This window comes from Typopeltis vanoorti, chromosome 3 (genome assembly GCF_054136105.1).
Source record: "Typopeltis vanoorti isolate ZY-2024b chromosome 3, IOZ_Tvanoo_1.0, whole genome shotgun sequence".
NCBI lineage: Eukaryota > Metazoa > Arthropoda > Arachnida > Uropygi > Thelyphonidae > Typopeltis > Typopeltis vanoorti.
Window position 1 is genome coordinate 1,615,769 of NC_143551.1, and position 26,379 is coordinate 1,642,147.

The window sequence follows — 26,379 nt, forward strand, 5'->3', positions numbered from 1 at the left end:
AATCTGTGACGCAGAGTGAGTTTGCCAGAATTTGGGATATCAGCTTGGCACAATTTTATAGTCCTGCCAAGGAACTCTCTTCCTCACTTAAGAGTGATCCTAGGAAGTGATTTCCTATTTAAGTTTGGATTCTCTTGTGATTTCACTAGAAGGGAAGTTTGTTTTCAGAGAAGGAGAAAAGGGAACACTAGGGCCGAAGGGGGAGGGAGACACAGGGTTGAACACACTCAAAAGTCCGAAGCCGAGTGGTCTCCCCATCAAGGAACTTGAGATAATCACACCAGAGGAAGAAAACACTCAAACTTAAGAAGAGGTTGCTATCCGCGAGAAAAGTGGAAATGGGAAGAACACTCTATAAATTAACTGAGTAGGTGTAAGGCAGACCGTGGTTAATCCTTTTGGGAACTCAGGCCCAGAAAGAATGCTAGGTTTATCCCCAGAGGATTGAGGAAGCAAAATAGTTTTTTATAAAGGAATTAGAAAAACTTTTTTTATAAAAAGAGGGGGGCCTTTGTTAGATCCTAAATGAAGGAATCTTGGATAGAAATCATTCATTTAGGGTCTAACATATAAAAAAGGCAAACATAGAGAAATACCTGCACATCAGTTGTAATTAAAAGTGAAACTTCCTCACTTTATGTAAAAATTTGTATACTTTATTTAAGCAACTTATGTTTAAGCTATTGTGATTAATTTAAGATTTCATTTTGTATGTCTTTAAAAAGAGGGATAATGTGAATTAAATTTAAGCTATGTAAAATCTATTGTGAGTCATCCTAAAACTGTTAAGTATTAATTCCTGGAAAGCCTAAAGCTACACGCATACAGCGTAATGCTGGCGGGTACAGCTTACTCGGAAAATCACGTAACCATGTATTCCATGAATCCTAGTATATCAGCGTTGTAGAAACGAAGGATAAGTCAAAGGTTGAAATTAGTAAAGTTCATGTGCAAAAAGGGGCTAAAAAAAGAGGGCGCTCGATAGGAGTATAAAAGGGGGTTGAGCCTGGAACAAAGGGGGCTTTTTCTTGATCACTTGTCGTATTGTTTTCCTGTTGGGTGGTTCGGAAGTTGGTGGGCAGTTTCGCGTAAAGGGAGGATGAAGTCTGTGATGTCGGGCAGCGAGCGTTCGTAAAGAAATGAAGATGGATTCTATACAAAGCTGAAGGAACAAAATTCAAATCCTAGCAGAATCAAGCCGTCAATGGAAAGCCCCATTGAGTTGTTTCTGAAACGCAAGGATTTTGAGTCTGTTTCCGACAGAAAGAATGAAGATAGCATAACCCCTACATGGCCGTATAGACAGCCAAAAATAGATGAGAAATATCCAGACAAACACGTGGTGCAGAACGACGCGGAGAAAAAAGGTCGGTAAGGTGCTATTGTTCTAATTTTGTGTGAATGTTCATTAGAAGAAAGAAGATTGCTTACAATTATGAAATTAAAAACTTTATAATAAGGAACTCTGTGGACAGTCACTATTTAGAAAGTTAACCTCATTTGTGAGTAAGAAGAATTGTTTAGGAGAGATTTTTGTTTGTATGTGATAGAATTAACTTGATGCGATATGAAAGTGTTACGTCCCGTGCCCGTCACTTTTACTTTTTTATTCTTATGTTATATTATTCTATATGTATTATTTATCTCTCATGCATATCAGTTATTTCATTGCCGACAAATTTGTATTTTGTTTAGAACGACTGCGCCAGCCGGCAACTAAATTCTGATAATCAAATAAATAACGCTAAACAACAAAGGGATCACGTGATGTGCAGTTTTGGCTCCCCCTTTTCTTTCTTATGTAAATTGCCCCCCCCTCCCCTCACTCATACAGGTCCGAAAGTTTTATAAGTGGTAATTCAAATCTCAGAGACAACAGACTCAAGTACTTAGATATAAAGAAATACATTTATTATAAACACTGCATAGATACACTTTAAGTGATAATTTCAATGCTAGAGAGTCTGAACTCTCCCCCCCCCCATCTTTAGGTTAAGATATCCAAAATTTCAACTCTTATGTTTAAATTGAAACAATCCTATATCTCTGTTATATTATTATGTTCATACTCGATTATTCCATACAGGATTACTCAGTACTCAATTTCTAAGCACAATTATATAGAATCTTTATACAAAGTATGTCAGACGCATTCTGTCTTGTATTTTAACATGGAAAATAATCTAACTCGTGCTCAAGCTCTATCCCCCCACAACTTAATTAAAATTCAGGCTAATATCTAACATTATATCATATAGCTTCTTCCTGACAAACAGTTCGAAGGTTAGGTTCCTTTCTCAGCACAAGCTTAGAGTGGCACCAGCTTAATTGATACAGACAGATCAGTCCAAGCAGCCTTTTAGGCACTATGGGTAAGTTAATGTGTGGAGCTCCTTAAATCCTTAGTTCCCATTCCTTTTTACGATTACAATTCTATAATGAGTATGAAAAATTGTACATTACCATCTTTTTCTTTTCATGGAGTTTCCCGGACTTCCCTCCACGCTTTCATTTCCGTATTTTCTCACCACGTGTTTTCATGGCATCGGTGACTTACTTCCACTATCTTCAAAGGTCGCCCTTCGTTGGCATAGCTTACCAACGGCTCTCTACTGGAATTCTGACTTCATTCCTTTGGTGGCTCTATTCGACTCAGTACAACAGCAACCGGGAGATTGTTGCTGGGCACCGGCGACAAGCTTCCGTAGCTATCCAGGATTGGAAGGGAACACAGGAACAGAAAACGAGAGAGAGTTTGAGTCTCGCGCCGCACCTTATATTACCAATGCGAGCGCCCTCTCTTGGTGACTACATCATACTCTTATCCACGGCCGATTGGTCACCACAACTCCGCACTGTTTTGACATGGTGCTAATACATAAATCTCTTATGCACATTTTATAATAACAATTTCAGTCATGAGATACAATTTCCCTTTGCTTATCTTACACAGACATTATCAATTCTAAATACAGATTTCCTAAGTTTATCTAATATTAACAATCTCAGTCGGTTTGATACACTTTTGAGTGAACATATATACAACACTCTCTTAGCTCTGTCTCTGGAGGCACAAGCATGTCCTTATCCTTAGGTCTAATCGTCACTGTGTGTTGGGTTGGAAACAAGATGGCTTACAAACAGTGAGTCAGCTCTTTTTCCGACACAACAAAAGGTAGAATTTAGAGTCTCAGTAACATTAGAATGGTTGATAGTTTGTTCTTACAAGTAATACTGCTAGAAGGAATTTAGCTTAACTTATTATCATTTCAATTGTATCTCAATACATAATTACAGTGTTTAGCATACCTTATAAGTTTTAATTAGTTCAAATGTGTTAATCTCTTAGTTCGAGTTTATTTAGTATTGAACATAATTAAGTGTATGAATTTTGTGTGTTTTTAGATATTCCAATAAACATGTCATATTTTCCTGAACCTTTGTCATGCCTAATTACGATTCCAAATTACTACTTATAAAAATAGAACTGATTTTGGCTGGAAGGATTTAGTGAGGGAATATAAATATAGATTTAGGTCATGACTGCAATAATCTAGATCTATAGGGCAGTTTAGTAAGATATTGGTTAGGAAATTAAGAATCTAGTATTGTCTCCCTGAGTAAGAATCTTTTCTACTATAGGATACTGGCTGGCGCAGCAAAATATAAATTCGCCAGTATCTGAAGAGGAAACAATCCTAGATATAAAATTAAGATTAAAATTAAGTATAAAGAGATAAATAAATATAGAACATAGATATAGTAATAAGAAACAACTTTTTAACATGCCAAAAGAATATATCGTAAAGCCAAGTTAGACCTACTCAGTGAAAGAATTTCTAATACAAAAAGTAGTCTGGCGTTTTTGTTCAACGAAAAAAGATCTTTAATTGAAAAACTTGAACAGTTTCTGGATATTGATAGTTTTAATGAGTTTATTTCTAATAGTGAAACAATAGCAACTCAGATACAGAACAATAATAAAATTATTCTTATCAAGAAATTTGAAAATCTTAAGAGAGTACAGAATGCCTTTGATATTTCAAAAGACCGCATTAATCCAGACAACGTAGTAATAAACAAATCCTCACAGATACCGGAAAAGATATTCTTAGCAAAGGCCTTAATTCCATTCCTTCACCAAGGTTTATTCCAAAATGGAAAAAGCTACTTCACTTCTGTCTACTCATTCAGCTAAACTTCTCTGTATGGAAACTATTTTTATCATTAACAATGCAAAACTCCACAAGATAACATTTCTTCAGCTGAACGACAAGCTATTAGAAATCTAAACAAGAACAGAAATATAACAATTTTTCCAGCAGATAAAGGTAATGCCACAGTTATCCTTGATACTGAAGAATATCATAAAAAGATGCTTCTACTACTTGAAAGTGACAAATATTCCATATTACAGGATGATCCAATTAGGGAACTACAAAACCGTACTAACAACTTACTACAAAATACTAGTGAACTTCCTCATGATGTACATCTCTCTCTACGCTCCCTTCGTCCACTTATACCACGTATCTATGGATTTCCAAAAATACATAAGGAAAACACTCCTCTTCACCCTATTCTCAAGGGTATTGACTCTCCAAAGTACAAACTATCAAAATATCTCAAGACTTTTTCTAATAAGTCTTCATCATTCATCAACAACACCTTAGATTTTGTATCTAGTATTAAAGATTTATCCATCAATGAGGATGATATTACAGCCAGTTTAGATATTATTTCATTATTCACAAATGTACCAACTGTAGAAGTATTAATATTATTAAAGGATAAATTATCCTTTAAAATGTTTAGTTTATTAAAGCATTGCATTCAATCTGGCTACTTCCGATATCAAGATACAATCTATAAACAGAACCAGGGCTTGGCGATGGGGAACCCTTTATCCCCCATTCCAGTGAATATTTTCCTAGAGGACTTTGAAAACAAGAGCTATATCTTCCTCTTCATTTTAACCAAAAGTTTGGAAACGTTATGTAGATGATGTTTTTCTTATATGGAGTCATGGTGAAAACTCTCTCACAAATTTTCATCATCATCTAAATAACCAGCATCCAAATATAAAATTCAAGTCAGAACTAGAACATAGTAACTCCCTTCCTTTCCTGGATATAAAACTCTCACGCTGTTCTGGAAAATTTAGAATCTCTATGTACAGAAAACCAATGCATACTAATAGATATCTTCACAGTCTTTCTAATCATTTTCCACCACAGAAACTCGGAGGACACAGAGCTCGCTCTATTTTAAATGATCCAGATGAGCTTCAGAAAAAATTAATCACTTCTCACATATTTTTGAACAAAATGGATAACATAAAAGAAAATTAAGAAATTTCTTATAGATCCTCCTAGGCACCACAATACAGAAACTACCAATTTTAAATGTAACATCTCAATCCCATACATCAATTCAGTCTCCCAAAAATTGGCAAAAGTCCTTCAAAAGTACAACATCAGGACGTTATTCACCACTTTTCCAAAAATCAGATCTCTTATAAGCCATCCTAAACCTAAGCATCATATTCTAAAATGTTCTGGCATATATAAACTATGGTCTGACTGTAATGTTACTTATTACAGTCGAACTAATAAATCTGTTAAACTTCGCATGGAGGAGCATAAAAGAGACATCTCCAATAAAAGATCAAATGCTAGTGCCTTATCGAGTCATGTTCTCTTCTCCAACAATCCTCATGATAATTTTCAAGGTCACTCAGTTTCTTGGGATAGATCTGAAAACATTTTCCGTTCAAAGGATGAATTTGAAAGAAAGATAATGAAATCCAGGGAAATCGTCCTTAATCCTGAACATTTGAACAGTAATTTGAGCTATAACATCCCTGAGAGCCATACTGCTGTTGTTCAATAATCACGTTCTCGAGAGTCTACTACCACGCATACAATAAACAATGGCACTTAAATAGAACAACTGGAATTTTAATATAACTTTTTTATTTTTAATAATCTAATACAATTAACCTGTGCTTCTCAATTTTCTTAATATCTTCAGTCTTTTATTATTGTTTCTTCTATCTACAAAGATACCTAATGAAGGCCATAATAAGCAAAAACTAGTTGTATCATTAACGTTTTCTAACTTATTCTTGGTTTATTAATCATTAAATATCTTTTTTAAATGTATCACAGTAACTGAGTCAATGCTCATGAATAAATAAATATATATATATATATATATATATATTTTTTTTTTTTTAAAAATAGATTTAATGACTTAAAAACCGAGATTATATAAAGATTTAATAAGATTAATACAACTAGTTTTGGCTTATAATAGCCTTCATCAGGTATTCTTAAAGGAAGAGAATAGTAATAAACATTGAAGTATCTAAAAACTTGAAAATACAGATAAAAAATCGCCACACATAATTGATACATAAAAAACGTTGTATTTTTTCAAGTTGTTCTAACAGGTGTGCCATTGTTTATTGCAAGTATGTCTGCAGACCCACGTGAACGCCAATATTGAATAACTGCAGCATGGCTATCTGGGATGTTATAACTCAAATTGTTGTTTAAGTGGACAGGATTCAGAAGGATTTCCCTTGATTCTATAATTTTTCTCTCAAACTCATCATCAGAGCGAAAAATATTTTCTGATCTATCCCAGCAAACGGAGTGGCTTTGTTGATCATCATTAGGATTATTTGAAAAAAGAACATGACTGGATAATGCAGTTGCATGAGATCTTTTGTAAGAGATGTCTCTTTTATGCTCTTCTATACGTTGCTCAAGAGATTTTTAGTTTGTCCGAAATAAGGGATATTGCAATCGCACCATAATTGATATACACCTGGATATTTTAGGTTGTGATGAAGAGGCTTTGGATGGCTGATTAGAGAACGGATTTTTGGAAGGGTGGTGAAGAACGTCTTGATGTTATATTTTTTAAGGACTTTTGCTAATTTGTTAGAGACTGTGCTTATATATGGGATGGAGTTGCTGCCTTTAAAATTACTAGTTTCAGTAGTGCACCGTCTAGGAGGATCCAGAAGAAATTTCTTAATCGTTTTTTCAGAGTAACCATTTTGTTTAAAGATAAGAGAGAGTTGATTTATTTCTTTTTGTAGTTCATCTTGTTTATTTAAGAGAGAGCGTGCTCTGTATCCTAAGGTAGATATAGTTCCAAGTTTTTGTGGTGGAAAATGATGAGAAAGATTATGCAGATATCTATTGGTATGAGTAGGTTTTCTGTATATAGAGATTTCTAATCTTTCAGAGCAACGTGTAAGCATGACATCCAGGAAAGGCAAGGAGTTATTATTTTCTAGATCAGCAGTAAATTATATATTAGGATGTTGGATGTTAAGATGATTAAGAAAAGCAATGAGAGATGTGTGCCCGTGATTCCAAACAATGAAAATATCATCAAGATATCTTTTCCAAACTTTCGGTTTAAATGAGAAGGAAGATATGGCTTTCGCTTCAAAATCTTCAAGGAAGATGTTAGCTAGAACTGTGGACAAAGGATTGCCCATTGCCAGGCCTTGTTTTTGTTGGTAAATGGAGTCCTGATATTTGAAGTAACCAGAATGAATGCAATGTTTTATTAAAGCAAACATTTTTTTGGATAATTTGTCCTTTAGTAATGTAAGTACCTCATCTGTAGGAACGTTAGTGAACAAAGATATAATGTCAAAACTTGCTAGAATGTCATTTTCATTGATGGGAAAATCTTTTATATGCGAAACAAAATCTGTGGTATTTTTGATGAAAGATGAAGATTTATTGGAGAAACACTTGAGGTACTTTGCTAGATATTTTGTTTATTAACGTTCCTACAGATGAGGTACTTACATTACTAAAGGACAAATTATCCAAAAAAATGTTTGCTTTATTAAAATATTGCATTCATTCTGGTTGCTTCAAATATCAGGACTCCATTTACCACAAAAACAAGTTCTGGCAATGGGCAATCCGTTGTCCACAGTTCTAGCTAACATCTTCCTTGAAGATATTGAAGCAAAAGCCATATCTTCCTTCTCATTTAAACCGAAAGTTTGGAAAAGATATCTTGATGATATTTTCATTGTTTGGAATCACGGGCACACATCTCTCATTGCTTTTCTTAATCATCTTAACATCCAACATCCTAATATAAAATTTATTGCTGATCTAGAAAATAATAACTCCTTGCCTTTCCTGGATGTCATGCTTACACGTTGGTCTAAAAGATTAAAAATCTCTATATAAAGAAAACTTACTCATACCAATAGATATCTGCATAATCTTTCTCATCATTTCCCACCACAAAAACTTGGAACTATATCTACCTTAGGACACAGAGCACGCTCTCTCTTGAATGAACAAGATGAACTACAAAAAGAAATAAATCAACTCTCCCTTATCTTTAAACAAAATGGTTACTCTAAAAACGATTAAGAAATTTCTTCTCGATCCTCCTAGACAGTACACTACAGAAACTAGTAATTTTAAAGGCAGCATCTCCATCCCATATATTAGCACGGTCTCTAACAAATTAGCAAAAGTCTTTAAAAAATATAACATCAAGACGTTCTTCACCACCCTTCCAAAAATCTGTTCTCTAATCAGCCATCCAAAGCCTTCTCATCACAACCTAAAATATCCAGGTGCATATAAATTATGGTGCGATTGCAATATCCCTTATTTCGGACAAACTAACAAATCTCTTGAGCAACGTATAGAAGAGCATAAAAGAGACATCTCTTACAAAAGATCTCATGCAACTGTGTTATCTAGTCATGTTCTTTTTTCAAATAATCCTAATGATGATCAACAAAGCCACTCCGTTTGTTGGGATAGATCAGAAAATATTTTTCGCTCTGATGACGAGTTTGAGAGAAAATTATAGAATCAAGGGAAATCCTTCTGAATCCTGTCCACTTAAACAACAATTTGAGTTATAACATCCCAGATAGCCATGCTGCAGTTATTCAATATTGGCGTTCACGTGAGTCTGCACGCATACTTGCAATAAACAATGGCACACCTGTTAGAACAACTTGAAAAAATACAACGTTTTTTATGTATCAATTATGTGTGGCGATTTTTTACCTGTATTTTCAAGTGTTTAGATACTTCAATGTTTATTACTATTCTCTTCCTTTAAGAATACCTCATGAAGGCTATTATAAGCTGAAACTGATCTATAGCCTAAATCGGGAGGCATCTCTAATTAACATAAAAAGGAATTTTAAAAAAACATTGAAGAAAATAGGCCTGAAAATAAACAGGTTAGTATTTCTCAAACGTTGTAAGTTCCATTCAGTTTTTCCTAAATTCATCTCTTTTCAAGAAAAAATAACAACGGAACGCGCTAAAAGAATTTATCGTAAAGCTAAGATGGATCTCCTCAGCGAAAGAATTTCAGACACAAAACATTGTTTAGCTTTTTTGTTCACCACTAAAAGATCTTTAGCTCAAAAACTTGAAGAAATGATGGATAATGATAACTTACATGATTTTATCATTAGCAGTGAAGCACAAGCCACTCGAATACAAAATAATAATAAGTATACTCTTATACAGAAATTTAATAATCTACAAAGCATACAAAACAGATCTAGTCATAGTGAAGCCCGTATTAATCCTGAAAAAGTTGTAGTGAACAAATCTTCTCATATTTTAACGGATGCGGAAACGGATATTCTTAGCAAAGGTCTCAATTTCATTCCCTCACCAAAATTTATCTCTAAAGAATCTCTCCTTACAAAAATAGAAAAGGCAAGTTCACTCATTCCTAATCATTTGGCGAAACTTCTTCGTATTGAATCGATTTTCATTATAAATAATGCTAAACCTCCAACAGATAATATTTCTCTGGCTGAAAGACAAGCCCTAAAAAATCTAAAACAGAACAGCAACATTATTATTTTACTGCTGATAAAGGCAATTCCACGGTCATCCTCAACTCCGAAGATTACCACAACAAAATGCTTCAATTACTTTTAGATAGTTCGACGTATTCAATTCTTCAGGAAGATCCTACAAGAGAATTACAAAATCGTACAAACAACTTGTTAAAGACTGTGAGTAAACTTCCTCATAATGTTCGCTTCTCTTTACGCTCTCTACATCCTCTTATCCCACGCATCTATGGAGTTCCCAAAATTCATAAAGAAAACATCCTTCTTCGCCCAATTGTGGAAGGAATTGATTCACCTACATATAAACTTTCAAAATATCTAGCAAAGTACCTCAAGTGTTTCTCCAATAAATCTTCATCTTTCATCAAAAACACCAAAGATTTTGTTTTGCATATAAAAGATATTTCCATCAATGAAAATGACATTCTAGCAAGTTTTGACATTATATCTTTGTTTACTAACGTTCCTACAGAATTTTTTACTTACATTACTAAAGGGCAAATTACCCAAAAAAATGTTTGCTTTATTAAAATATTGCATTCATTCTGGTTACTTCAAATATCAGAACTCCATTTACCAACAAAAACAAGGCCTGGCAATGGGCAATCCTTTGTACCCAGTTCTAGCTAACATCTTCCTTGAAGATTTTGAAGCGAAAGCCATATCTTCTTTCTCATTTAAACCGAAAGTTTGGAAAAGATATGTTGATGATATTTTCATTGTTTGGAATCACGGGCACACATCTCTCATAGCTTTTCTTAATCATCTTAACATCCTAATATATAATTTACTGCTGATCTAGAAAATAATAACTCCTTGCCTTTCCTGGATGTCATGCTTACATGTTGCTCTGAAAGATTAAAAATCTCTATATACAGAAAACCTACTCATACCAATAGATATCTGCATAATCTTTCTCATCATTTCCCACCACAAAAACTTGGAACTATATCTACCTTAGGACACAGAGCACGCTCTCTCTTGAATGAACAAGATGAACTACAAAAAGAAATAAATCGACTCTCTCATCTTTAAACAAAATGTTACTCTGAAAAAACGATTAAGAAATTTCTTCTGGATCCTCCTAGACAGTGCACCACAGAAACTAGTAATTTTAAAGATTGAAAGTTTAAAAATCTTTGCTCTGAAAAGATTAAAAATCTCTATATACAGAAAACCTACTCATACCAATAGATATCTGCATAATCTTTCTCATCATTTCCCACCACAAAAACTTGGAACTATATCTACCTTAGGACACAGAGCATGCTCTCTCTTGAATGAACAAGATGAACTACAAAAAGAAATAAATCGACTCTCTCATCTTTAAACAAAATGTTACTCTGAAAAAACGATTAAGAAATTTCTTCTGGATCCTCCTAAACAGTGCACCACAGAAACTAGTAATTTTAAAGGCAGCATCTCCATCCCATATATTAGCACGGTCTCTAACAAATTAGCAAAAGTCCTTAAAAAATATAACATCAAGATGTTCTTCACCACCCTTCCAAAAATCCATTCTCTAATCAGCCATCCAAAGCCTCCTCATCACGACCTAAAATATCCAGGTGTATATAAATTATGGTGCGATTGCAATATCCCTTATTTCGGACAAACTAACAAATCTCTTGAGCAACATATAGAAGAGCATAAAAGAGACATCTCTTACAAAAGATCTCATGCAACTGCGTTATCCAGTCATGTTCTTTTTTCAAATAATCCTAATGATGATCAACAAAGCCACTCCGTTTGCTGGGATAGATCAGAAAATATTTTTTCGCTCTGATGATGTGTTTGAGAGAAAAATTATAGAATCAAGGGAAATCCTTCTGAATCCTGTCCACTTAAACAACAATTTGAGTTATAACATCCCAGATAGCCATGCTGCAGTTATTCAATATGGGCGTTCACATGAGTCTGCACGCATACCTGCAATAAACAATGGCACGCCTGTTAGAACAACTTGAAAAAATACATTTTTTTATGTATCAGTTATGTGTGGCGATTTTTTACTTGTATTTTTAAGTTTTTAGATATTTCAATGTTTATTACTATTCTCTTCCTTTAAGAATACCTGATGAAGGCTATTATAAGCCAAAACTAGTTGTATTTATCTTATTAAATCTTTATAAGTAATCTCTTTTTTTAAGTCATTAAATCTATTTTTAAAAATGTATCACAACAACCGAGTTGAAGCATATAATTACATATATATATATATATATATATATATATATACACACACACACACATATATATAATTTATTTAAATTAAGGGGATATTAAATCCCACATTGTTTTAAAACCTAATAAGAAACTCAATGATTGGATAAAAGTATCAGCGACTACTAAGAGATGTGTTTTACATTATGGAAAATACCAAGAATAGCAATCAGAACTTTACCACCTTTGCTGCAAGTTGCCCTACTACGTGCATTAGTTCACGCTAGTAGTCGCCGATACTTTTATAGTTTACTATATTATATTCGGCATGAAACTCTCTGATTCCAATCTTTGAGTTTCTTATTCGGTTTTAAAACAATGTGGGATTTAATATCCCCTTAATTTAAATAATGTTTATATCACCGAAAAGAAGCCTATTGGCTTTTATATTTAAGTAACTTAATGGGTGCACCTTTTTGACAACTCATATAGCAGAGTATATAAGTCCTTTTCGCTATACCCTTTGGTATTAATTTGGTCTAGCTACACACTGACGAAGCCTCTATAAAGGCTGAAACTGGTCTGGGTAGTGATCTTCCACCATAATGTAATAACAGCATACATTTCCTAGGAAATGTGTTTTATATTATGGAAAATACCAAGAATAGCAATCAGAACTTTACCACCTTTGCTGCGAGTTGTCCGAATTTGTACTAAGTACTTGGACTACGTGCATTAGCTCATGCTAGTAGTCACTGATAATTTTATAGTTTACTATACTATATTCAGCATGAAACTCTCTGATTAAGTATATATATATATATATATTTTTTTTTTTTTCCGCTGGCTACAGAAAGAACTTCCTTGGATTTTTTTTTGGCTTCATTAGCTAACTGCTGCTCATACTTCACTTCTGCTACACTTACTAACCAAATCACCCTCCTTGACTGTTCTCTGGAATCTCATGGAACTGATTATTACCACTTCTCTTATGTTGCCTCCATAATGCCTTTTTCATTTGTATCACATGATTAAACTCTTCAATCATCCATTTCCCGCCTACTTTATTTAACCTTCTGACCTTTGGGATACATTTAGATATTGCTTCTACTAACAGTTCTCGAATATCCCCCAAGCTGCGTTGATCTATTTTCCAGCTAACTCCTCATTCCATGTTGCACCAGCAAGCTGTCTCCTGAGCTCCTCATAATCATCAGCCTTGTAGTTACACATATATCCTTTTCACACAGAGGTTCTGACATTGCTGGCAACCACATAAGTAGCCACTTAATGGTCACTCTCACCAACTGGAGGGTGATTTGACACCTCATAATTATATCCTCTAATGAGATGATCAAATCCAAGATCCTCAGTCCTCGTGTGCCCTCTGTTACATAGTGTCTGAGGTAGTTGCCCCTAAAAACTTCAAGAAACTCATTTTCTTTACTTCCAGTTGCTATCTCATCATCCGTCTCTATTGCCATAATTAAAATCATCCATAATGATCACCCTTTTATTATTTGCTTGGCTAATTTGGTTATACATTTCATGGTCACTACCATCCACGTTACCAGGTCTATAACAACATCCAACTAAGCATTCCATCCTATTCACCTCTATCTCATACCATACTGCTTCAAAACCACTGGAACTATTTCCCTCTTGCATCTCTACTTTGTATGAACATAACTCTTTCTCTATCATCAATAGCACTCCCCCCCCCTTCCTTTTTACCCTTTGTATTTTTACGATACACATCATACCCTTCCATCTCTATCCCTGTCAGGAGGTCACCCCTCATCCAACCATGTCTCACTTATTCCTACAATTCTTGGGTGAATAGACTTCATTAACGCAACCATTTGATTTGCCTTGTTTCTTACACTTCTGTATTTGTATAAAAACATAACATCTCATTTCTAGATCTACAGCATCTTTCACTGATACCACTTATTAGATGTGACTTCTCTATACTTAACTCAAGCCATTTCTTTTTTTCCTTATTCATCTCAGATGGTTCTTCAAATCCACCTGTTTACCCTTGATCACCAGTCATCCCCTTCCCCTTTTTGTTTACATATGCATTCACATTCTGTTGAATAATCAATCTCTCTCTCATGCTGCATTTCATTGTCCACCCTGAGCCTCCCCATTTCCTTCTTAATAATTCCAAAAAAACTATCTGAAATGGGAGCCTTCTTTACACACCACTACGTCTCTCGTGACTTACTAAAAGAAAAAAAATGAAAGACTGAACAAAATGCAAAAGTTGGATATTCAGTGGCAAATGATGAAGAACACACTGTCTGAATCAACCATACAAGCATCTAGTGTGACTGTCTGCAAGGACAGAAAAATAATTCCATGGTGGACTCAGGAAGTTAAAAGAGGTAGTGAAAAAAAACAAAGCACATCAAAAATTCAGAGATGATAAAGGTGACATGAAAATCGAAGATAAATATATTCTAGATATCTAGAGTAATTACTTTGAAAGCTTGCTAAATGACACAAGCAGTGACAGCATAGTGGTAGGAAAAAACTGAAGAGGAATGCAATCAGGAATATGTGCATATCAATAGTAGATCTACGAAAAATCCCATCAAAATCCTGAAATATGGAAAGACAGCTGGAGTAAATGATATTCAACCAGAAATGTCAAATATGGAGGCATAAAAGTTTTAGAGTAGCCACACTTCATAATTCAGAAGGCCTGGTCAAAGAGTTGAATTCTGGATGACTAGAGCAGAGCTCTCATAGTAACCTATAAAATGGGAAATAAAACAATGTGAGAAAATAAGGATGAATATAAATTTTTTATTTAAATTGAAATTATTTGAACTTTTCTTGGAATACAGCAAGTGATGGACCAGTGAGGAGTTATATATTTGGTTATAGCCTACCTATGTTTTTCTCATTATGAGTTTAATTATTAAAATTACACGAACTCAACAAACATCATTATTTTCTATATTTTAAACTGAAAGAAAGAGTGCAAGAGTGAAATAATTATTAACTTACAATTACTATGGCTTGGGTAAATATGTTTAGGGCTCAACAAATATGTTCATCCATGTGGGGAGTAATATTGCTAGCTGGCAAAGAGCTGCAGATAGGACAAAATAAATATTTTTTTAATAAAAAAAAAATAATTTTCTAAACAATTTTTTTTTTAAATTTTAAGTAAACACATAATTTAGTTAGTTTCACATGATGATACAACATCCGAGTCCCTTTTACAAGAAGGTACGGCACCGATCTCAATCCTACCAAATTTTATCCAGGCTCGGGACCGGCATAGCTGATGAATCAGGCCTATGGCTAGGTCAGTATTCCTGATTGTAATCAGTGTGTGTTCAAGGGGGGGTCGGTTTGCCTCCTTGTGGGATGAAAAACCCCTGCTGTCCATGCCCAAGAGTGGCTAACTTGGCTATGGTTGAGGAAGATCCTTAAGCTCCTCACGTTGTCGACAGGAATTGAACCTAGGACACTCCTTCCCCCAGGAATATGGTTATGAAGCACAATGCCACTAGGCTAACTGTGTGGACAACACATAAATATATATATGTGTAATTTAAAAGGCAATTCTGGTTACAAAAATTCATGTAACAAATAATTTTTTTTAACTTTTTTTTTTTTTTTTTTTTTTACTGTTTATTATTTATTGACTTATCCTTTTTTTGGAACAGTTTGCACATAAAGGAAATGACTTACCAAGACATATCATAAAAAAAAAAGCTTAAAAAATGGAGTTTGGGATCTAAAGCGATTTTTTTTTTTACAATGAGTAGGATTTTGAATAATTTGTCGAGCTCTGAATATGGTCATTAATAATGTTGAATATAATTAATGTAAATAATCTTTAATTTTCTATAAACAACAATTTTCAGTTGTAGAAGTAATTCAAAATTTTAAATATATAAATTATAATTTACAGACATGAGTGAAAATTCGTAAAATTTTAAATAAAACACAGATGACAACACTAAGCAAATACAGAGCAAAAAAGTATTTTTCTATTATCAGTTATAAAGCATACTTCTGAACTGAATAAACATGGCTGCATCACACTTAAAAAAACACTGACATGTAATTATTAAGAGAATTTCAGTCAAAAAGCCAATATAACCAAACTATTGCCAACCTAGCTCGTCAAGTGGATAGTATACTTGCTTCCAACCAACCCTGCTTCTACCAGTGCCTAAAACAGTGATTTATGTATCATACTTCAATGGAGGCAAAGACAATCTGGTCAATCTTTAATGCCACCAAAACACAGTCCTGCCTCTTCACTTGCAAAAGAGAACTCAGCTTATCTACACTTAACCTTAGTAATACACAATCACCAGACATGATCAGCTCTCTCTGTCTGCTGGACTTACACTTACCTTGTCTCTCCAGGCATAAACACATCACACCAACAGCTTCCTCAACATTCAAAAACTATGCATCTTTCATTCAAGATGCTATTTTACACCCAACTATCTCTTAATTTTATACATATTCCAAATCTTTCCATATTTAGAATACTGCTCACATGTTTGGGGTGGTGCACCTAACACTTCTCTAAAAATTCTTGAATTCTTGATTCACCTAACACTTCTCTAAAAATTCTTGATTCTGTTGCATCTTTTAATACAAGAGCAGCAGATGCCCAGTTCCCCTTCAATGTGCAACTAAATACACCAAATCTGCTTCTCATCTTCCTCAATTCGATACAACAAGAACCTTCTGCAAGAAGTATTCCCAAACAATTACAACCTGTAACTCTCCAAAAAAGTCAGTAAACTATTTCAGTTCTCACATGCACCCCCATAGGTCCTTGGACCTCTCGTATATGGGATCAATATTAAAAAAAAAAAGGGGGGGGCTGTCCCATGATACTAATGTGTGACAACTTTACTAGACTACTTTTGTGGATTGGATTTGCATAAAAAAATTCTAATATAGAGAAGACAAAATATTGATACTAATTAAATTCAGTTGAAATATTATTCTAAATATTTTTCAGGAGATAGCAAAAAATATAAATTATCAAAAAAGAAAAAAACGACACAAGTAACAAATTCGTTTCAATAAATTAAAAAATGCTAATTTATTTCAGACCTACAGATGATTCCTTAGTATCTAAATCAGTGTGTTTATCCCGGCATTCATCATCATCATTTAATTCTGGTAAAGTCAAAATTTCTGAAGCACAAAAAACTGGACTTGATGAGAACTGATGCTTCATTTTGGGAAGGCTGAAAATATATTGTAAAGATTATTAATGTAAATGTATTAAAATGTAATTTAATGAATTAGTAATCTGATATTGTAATATGGGGAAAAAAAATACATTGAAATACAAATTATCATTCATTACTGCATTAGATAAACTATGAAGTATGAGGTGGGGGAATGCAAACTGAAATGATTATAACTTAGTTATGTTCTGATATCCAAATATGCTGTACAAATTCGATCCAGCAAGAAAAGAATTTTGCATAACAAGTACATCGAGTTTTTACAGATAGGCAAAACCCAGAATACCTATAAATAATCTTTTGCTTTAGTATTCAGTATTGCATGTAGCATGTGTAGCATTAGATAGCTAATTCCCCAAAGGGAATTAGCTATCTCTTTGAAAAACAAAAGACATAAAATTGTCAAGGCTAAAGGAAACGCCCTACAGTTGGAAAGTCGTTTGAAATTTTGTTTACAAGTTCAACCCTTAGTAACCTCAAGGTCAATGCAGAAAGGGGGTGGCAAGATTCAAACGAATGTTCCGCTAGCTGACAATCTGATTAGAACATGAAGATGGAGAATGAAAGGGATCAGCGAAAGTTCCAGAACCAGGAATCACATGATAACTTAAGTGGTTCGCATAAGTGCACACAAGGAATGCACAGGGTTGAAAAAACTGAACCCAGGGTTTCAGAACTGAGGCGGATATAAGAGGGTGAAAAGAAAGGAGCAAAAAACAAGAGAGAGAGAGAACATAGTATGAATCTAGAGTGAAGCCCTGACGTGCTGAGGAGAAAGCCGAAGGTCTAAAGGGAGATATGCTGCATGCTGTCATAGCCCAGAAGCGAAGATGACACCAGGGGACGAACAGCCAAGGAGCAGCCAAACTTGCCCATGAGCAATTCCGTTCTACTGAGTCCGTGAAGGTCCCGACAAATCACGACCCTTCGCCAGTGTTTAGTACGCCGATGAATAGTCACCCAAATCCCACAAGCTGACCTGATGAGCTGCCGGTAATCCAAGGACCTAGGAGAAAAGGGAAAAAGAAATCGTAGGAAGTAGCAGCCAGCGGAAATTGAAGGATGCGCCCTTATAGAAGACAGCCCATGTGAGTTTGAATATTATCTTGTTAAGACTGTGTGACAATTTTAAGGATAGGTTAATGAACTGACAATTCAAATTAATAGCCTGAGTATACTTAAAGACTCGTTCTATCGAAAATTGTTGACGCATCTATGAATGAGTTTGGCTAATTCCTAGGGAAAGATTTATGTTATGGCTTATTCTAATGATTGTATATATTCATGTGTGTGTGGCTTTTTCTTAGCTTAAATTAAGAAATTGTTGTATTGATAGTGATATGTTTTCAACGCTGCTTTTCCACGTATTGAGAATTTTTGTTAAAGATAATTCCTTGAGTTAAACAATTAACTTAATGTGTACTTTATTGAAGCAAGATATATGCAAGTTTTGCCTTAGCAGTTTGAGAATTTTCAAGAGGACCACCCCCTGTTATTTTAGTGTGCAATATATGTCTGTTTATTGATCAATTAAATTTTTGTTGCATTTTATGTGGAGTTTTGCCTGATTTTATTCTTATTGCAATGCACGGATATCAAATAAAATCGAACTTAAGTGGGAAAATTTGATATAGAGAGTGCGTAAGTGAAGCGCCAAGACTGCAAAGCAAAGATTTAATTATAGGAACGATCAAGTGTTATTCATATAGGTGTAAGACATTTTTGCACCCTACTGGAAGTATCATATTTCTTTTACCATAATAGAGGAATGGATGGTGCAGTCGATAACCTAAATAAATATTTCCCTTGCTCTCAGATGAAAGGAATATAGATTTCGGAAGGTAGGAATACATCCAAAATAGAGAAGAAAAAATTAAACGACAAATACGATTATAGATATATATAGAAACGTTATATACGAGATACAAAGGCAACATTACAATGCCAATAACAAATTATCTATTATGTTTTATAAAACTAGAATAAAATAATTCTAGAATGTAGGCTCAGCAAAAACTCATGAAAATTTTAAAAAGGTGATGGTGGAGAACAATAATACGAAACGATACAATAATAACATTAATGTAAAGTGACATAGATAACAGGCTAATCTGGAGGAAAACTGTTGAGAGGAAGTTTATAAAGAGGGTGTGAGTAGGGGAGTGAGAGGCAGGTTTTTTTCGTGCAGAGTTGTGAATGATTGGAATGCCTTGCCTGAGAGTGTGGTGTCTGCAAGGAGTTTGAATGTGTTTAAGACCCGGTATGATGAGATGTGTGTGAGATAAAAGGACCTCCTAGATGAGTCTTTGACTCCATGAGGTCTTGTTTTAATAATAATAATAATAATAATAATGACGTACCTTTTCATGTAGTACTATCATAACATCCTGTATATATATATCAGGAATTTGATACGATAATGTTGTAAAGTGACTTTTTGTCTTCATCAAATTCCTGACATGTAGCCTCAAGGGGTGTACAGGATATGATAGTACTACATGAAAAATTTACATCATTACTAACTTCCTATCTACAATTTTCCTCCAAATTAGTCTGTTACTTGTCAAGACTCCAACATTATCAGATCTTATATTTCTATCATCTAAGGCACTTTTTACTGTATCAATCCACCTATATCTTGGTCGTCCTCTGGGTCTTTTTCCTGCCAACCTGGTAGAGAGCACTTGTTTTGTTAATCTTTTCTCTCCCATTCTGTTAAGTGACCATACCACCTGAGATTAGCTCTACTAACACATTCCTGGATGCTGACAATGTCTAGTTCTTTCCTAATATCCTCGATTTTAATATGATATTGCCACAGATGCCATCTGTTCATGCCTCTAATCTATCTCAGAACTCTCATATCTACAGTCTCTCGTCTTCAGTCAAGTGTTTTACTTCTGACCCAGCTCTCAGATCCATAAATTAAAACTGGTTTGAACACTGTCTTGTATACAGCTAATTTAGTGTTCTGACTAATTTCTCTCTTATTCCATATGAATTTATTCAAATGACTTCCTACCATTCCAGCTTTGTTGATTCTGTTGTCTATTTCTATATTTAATCTACCATCTTCACTAAAAATCATGCCTAAGTAGCTGAAATGTTTTACTTGTTCCACAGTTTCTGTTCACATTTTCAACGATTCTACCTATTTTCATTGTCTTTGTCTTTTTATTGCTGACCTTCATAACATATCTATTACAACAGTTATTCAATTTTGTCAGGGAATCTTGCAAAATTGTAGCGGATTTATTTACAAGTATAACATTGTCCACATAAATTAAAGAGCTGACATTAACATCTCCAATTCTGATATCATGTTTAATACCACTTTCCTTCATAATATGATCCATATAGATAATGAATAATAGAGGGGATAATGTACATCCTTGTCTCACACCAGATTTAACATTAAACCATCTTCCTGTACTTCCTTCAATTCTAACTGCTGACTAGCAACTCAAATAAAGACTAAGTATTGCTTGATATAATGCCCCATTGACACCATATAACTGTAGCGGATTGAATAGCTTCTCTCTTGGCACATTGTCATATGCTTTTTCCAGATCGACAAAACTTAAATACAGATCTTTGTTATATTCCCATGCTTTCTCAACTATTCGTTGTAAAGTGAAGATCTGATACTGACAGCCTCTATTTGGCCTGAATCCAGCTTGTTCTTCACCAAACTTTTCTTCCACAATTCTTCTCAACCATTTCTTAAGTATACTGGCATAAATTTTGCCAGGAACACTCAGTAGGGAAATACCTCTACTGAGTGTTCCTGGAAATAAAACTGAATTCTCAAATTCAGTTTTATTTCCCTTTTTTATATATTAGTACTATTAGAGCTCAACTACAATCATCAGGAATTCGTCCCTCTGTCCAGGCCTTCTGAACTATGCAGTGCAGCCACTGTAAGACGTTTATACCACCATACTTCAGCATTTCTGGTCAAATATCATCTACTCCTGCTGCCTTTCCACATTTCAAGCCTTTGATGGCTTTTTCTACTTCAAGTATGGATATGTATTCCTGACTATATGCCTGTTGAGTGTTTTTTACCACTGTGCTATCACTGCTTGTTTCATTTAGCAATTTCTCAAAGTAATTACTCCATACTTCAAGGATATCTTTTTTCTCCAGTTTTCATGTCACCTTTATCATCGCTAACTCCTTTTACAGCACTCTTTCCTCCATTTCTAATTCAACAACTTCCAGAATATTTTGCCACCTTCTTGATATTTATTTTCTATCTTCTTGCCAAAGTCCTCCCATGACTTTTGTTTAGCTAGTTTTACAGAATCATCACAGAAACAGGAGACCAGACATGCACACAATAGTCCAAGTAAGATCTTATCGAGGCCTTGTAAAGAGGCAAAATGATTTCCTTATCTTTATATATCAATCTTCATTTCAATATTCTAATTATCCTCTAAGTTGTATTTGCAAACTTTGCTATATGGCTCTTGAACTTTAGCTACTCATTTACAAAAAACTCCAAGATCCCTGACCAGATCAGTTGCTTCTAGCATAATCCCACCAATATAATGACACTCGCAGTATCATCACACCAAAGTGCATGATGCATGATTTTACATTTACTATAACACTGAACTGACTGTTAATTTCACATGCCCATAAATTGGAACCTATTCAAATCATTCTGCAAGTACTGAATATCAGCCACATTCCTGATTACTCTGGTTATCCTTGCATCATCAGCAAATAGCTGTATGTCACTATGTCACCTGTCAAATTCTTCCCAATGTCATAAATGTAAAGACTGCATAGCAATAGTCCAAGGACTGATCCTTGTGATACACTACTGGTTACCTAAAATCTCTCTGACTCACACACCTTTTTGATAACTACTACTAAGCCATCTTATTATTATTATTAAGAGAGACCTCCAATTAGTCAGGGACTCATCAATGGAAGATACATACTATCTACACCAGCTCTCGTACCTGTTCTTCAATTCATTCATACTACTACACACACACACACACACACACACACACACACACACACAGCATCCAATGGCAATCCATTCCAATCATACACTACTCTATGAGAGTGAGAAATCTAGCCCTCACCCACTTCTTGACAGCATTCATTCTCATCTTTCGTGGATGCCCCCACATCCTTTCCCACCCTCCATAAAATGAAAAATTCGTTGAAATCCTGTATGACCTTTTCAGAAGTTTGTAAGTCTCAATTATATCATCCCTCTTTCTCCTGTTTGCTAATGTTTTGCAATCTACAAATTCTTAATCTGTCTTCATAATCTGTATTCCACCATACTCTTATGCATGCTAATATTTTATAATCCAATCCGATATCCTCCAGTTTATGCAACAGTCTTCAATGTTGTATTCTGTCAAAAGTCTTAATAAAGTCCCAAAGTATCATGGTGTATCTATTCTCCTAGTCAAACTCAATGGTAACTTTATCACTTCCCTTAGTAATCCCCCTATTCAATGCAAAGTACAGATTCCCTGTCAACCTATTTCTTTATGCAAGTCCTAACCTACTTTTCCAAAATCTTCATCCCCAACAACAGAGATACTGATAGATAAATACCTGAATACATCAGTCTTTGCACTACCCTAATGCAATGGGGATTACTATTACTTCTTTCCACTCCTGTGAGAATTTTCTCGGTTCCAAAACTCAAATTATATTGCCTGGTCAAAGTAATAGACAGTGTGCTGAACATTCTTTGCCATCTCTGCCAAATTCTTCTTGAGTTTGTGCAACAGCTCTAGTACCTCCTACATACAGTTCAGTTTCTTCATTCTGCAAAGTGGCAACATTGAGCTCAATGTTGCATACACAGGTTGATAGCTAAATGGGCACTCATTAGAAGAACAATTTCTTCTGCATCTGTCACGACATACTTCTGCGTTAAGTAGTTATTCTTTCACATTCATTCTTTCTTTTAATTGTAACACAACAAATTTTGGTTTGCCTTTAGCTTGCAATGCCAGTTTCTTGTTATAATCATACTTTGATTTTCGCACAACAGTTGTAACTCTTCTAGCATGCACCTTATAAGTTTCATAATCAGCATCATCCCTATACACATGGTATTCCTTCATCATCTTTTTCTTATGAATCTCTTGCTTATCAAGATTATCCATTTCACTTGTACTCAATTTATTCTTCAAACTCTAGGGACTAAACCAGCAGTATTTAAATATTTATTTAAACACATACCACACAGTGTTAATATCCTTGACAGCATTCAACAATCGATACTATGACCTAGCATACTCCTCGGTATGTCATAATTTCCTGCTTTGTAATTCAGCATGTTGGAACATTCATGAACTTAGCCACTTCCCAAGTGGCTTTTACTTGTAGATTACTACATAATTACTACATAATATAAGTGATTACTACATAATCACTGCCACCAAACTAGAGACAGAATATGTACATCTTAACTGATATCCCTCTAATAATATAATCAAATCTAACATTCTTTGACATCAAGTTCATTCAATCACATGCCACTTCAGAAAGATGTCTCGCAACAGCTCAATAAATTCAGTTTCCTTCTTTTCATAAGATTACTTTGCTACCCAATCAATGTTCAGATAATTACAGTCCTTCGCTATCATTACTAGTTTCACACACCCAATCTTTATTTGGTAATGAATTTCTTTGTCACTAGCAACCAATCCACTAGATCTGTAAATAAAAATGCCCCCATGATGTATTTGATCTTGTTAGGCTCCACCTATTCATAGTCTTCCTTACACAAAATGGCTTTAAATTCACTGCCACATAGAAAATTGTTACTGGTATTTCAGTCATAGGTCTCAACTCTAACTGGATTCAAATCATCCAATATCATTAGCAGTACACCTCTTCTCTCCTGTCCTGACTACAAATACTTTTCATGCAATACCAGTTAGTATGTCTTTGATAGGTCTAACTGACACCTACAATTTCATCATCATCATCATCAAATTCCTGATATATATCCTCAAAGGGTGTACAGGATATGATATATAGGATATGATAGTACGACATGAAAAATTTACATCATTACTAACTTCCTATCAGAATCTTAAATAGCAAACTAATGAAATATTCCGAAAGCTTTATTCAAGAAGTACAGAATGGATTTAGAAAAGGACGATCATGTATAGACCCGGCCTTTTGCCAAATTAATAATAGAAAAAAGAAGAGAATATAATTTAGAAACATATATTGCATTTATTGACTTTGAAAACGCATTTGACAAAGTTAAAAGAAACATATTATTTAACATATTAAAAGAAAGACAAATACCAAATAATATCCTAAAAGCTATCACAAGTATATATGAAAATAATCAAATACAAATAAGATTAAATCACGAGCTATCATATACGAGAGAGATAAACCAAGGGGTCCGACAGGGATGTCCCTCTCAGCAACTCCTTTTAATATCTACTTAAATGAAATAATAATAAAATGGAATAAAAATTTACATCTTTCTCCTACAGTTAACTTAAACACTCTCCTCTTTGCTGATGACCAAATAATAATTACAAATTCTGAAGATAACTTACAGAAAGCTATTTTAGATCTAAATGAGATATCCAAAGATTATGGTATGATAATATCAACAGAAAAATAAAACACTATGGCCTTTAAGTTGCTCACGTCTATAGTGATCCTAAAGCTATACGTGTCCCCTGGGTGGTGCTAAATGAGCAACAGCTATAGGCAGCCAGTCCATCCGAAGGATCTCATGGCCAATTTCATGATGTCTACTGAATTTATTGAATATAGTGATTTGCAGAAATCAGAATTTTTAAACATTGGCTCTACGCTACGTATTTGTCAATTAAATATTGAATCTATTAGCAAAGCCAAATGCGATTATTCATCGAAATTATTGTTAACCAACAATGTTAATGTAATTGCTGTCCAGGAAACACATGCTGCTGATCCTGAACAGCTCCTTAAAAGAGGTCGCATTCCAGGTTACACTGCTATCGGTGCAACTTATCATGAAGTATATGGAATAGCAACGTATGTACGAAATCGTCTTAAAGAAATTTTTCTTCTATCTCAAAATATTGTAGAAAACATACATACAGTAGTGATAAAAGGTCAAGATATTACAATTACGAATATTTATAAGCCACCTGGATCACCTTGGCCGGAAAAAATTATTCCTATTGCTGAACATCCCGCAATTTATATTGGGGACTTTAATAGTCACCATGAACAGTGGAATTATGCTCAAAACAACGAATGTGGCGAAAAACTTGATTGGATCGAACTAAATAATCTTCGCTTGGTCTTTGATATTTTAGATAACCCTGATTTATGTCTTGTGAGCAAAAATAATTCAGTTCACCCTATGCAAAATCTGAGAAGGGTCTTAACTGACTTTCCTCATAATCAACATAGACCGGTATTAATTGACATTGGCATTTCCATTCCATTTGTAAGATCAAAGTCTATCCCACGCTGGAATTTTAAAAAGGCTGAATGGAATAAATATGCAAATGAACTTTACAAATGTATTCACTGGATATCTCCAATAAGTAGTAATTTTCATTGATTTATAGGTGTAGTCCTGCTTGCTGCCAAGAAAAGTATTCCTAGAGGTATTAGACATAACTATATACATGGTTGGAGTGAAGAATGTGAATTACTTTATAATGAATATCAGATAAACAATGACCTGAAAACAGCAGACGAACTCCTAGAAAACTTGGATATATCCCAAAGGAAAAAATGGGTAAATACAGTTGAAGGTATAGACTTGACTCATTCCAGCTGTAAAGCTTGGAGCCTTCTTAGGAAACTAGGTGGTGGTGCTCCTTTGATTAAAGAACAACCAAGAATAACCCCAGATCAACTAGCTATACATATTGTTAATATATCACGTATTCCAATCAATAAAAAGCATACAATATATATAAAGAGAAAATTAAAAGAATTTAGCAAGTCTTCACCTATAACTTCAAATTTTGCACACCTTTTTACGCAGCAAGAAGTTGAAGCAGCCTTAAAGGAATTAAAGCTCCTGGTTTTGATAACATTGATTCAGAATTTTTGATTAATCTG

At 34.4% G+C, this 26,379-nt stretch overlaps 1 protein-coding gene across 5 annotated transcripts in view; it reads right to left on the bottom strand.

Annotated features, from left to right (window-relative positions):
- Positions 1 to 26,379, bottom strand: part of mms4 (Methyl methanesulfonate sensitivity 4) — a 371,357-nt gene that overhangs the window by 274,731 nt on the left and 70,247 nt on the right. For all 5 annotated transcript variants that reach the window (XM_090390525.1, XM_090390520.1, XM_090390521.1 and 2 more), the window contains exon 3: positions 17,160 to 17,292. In XM_090390525.1, coding sequence (XP_090246651.1) covers positions 17,160 to 17,292 — 133 coding nt within the window. The remainder of the gene's footprint in view (positions 1 to 17,159; positions 17,293 to 26,379) is intronic.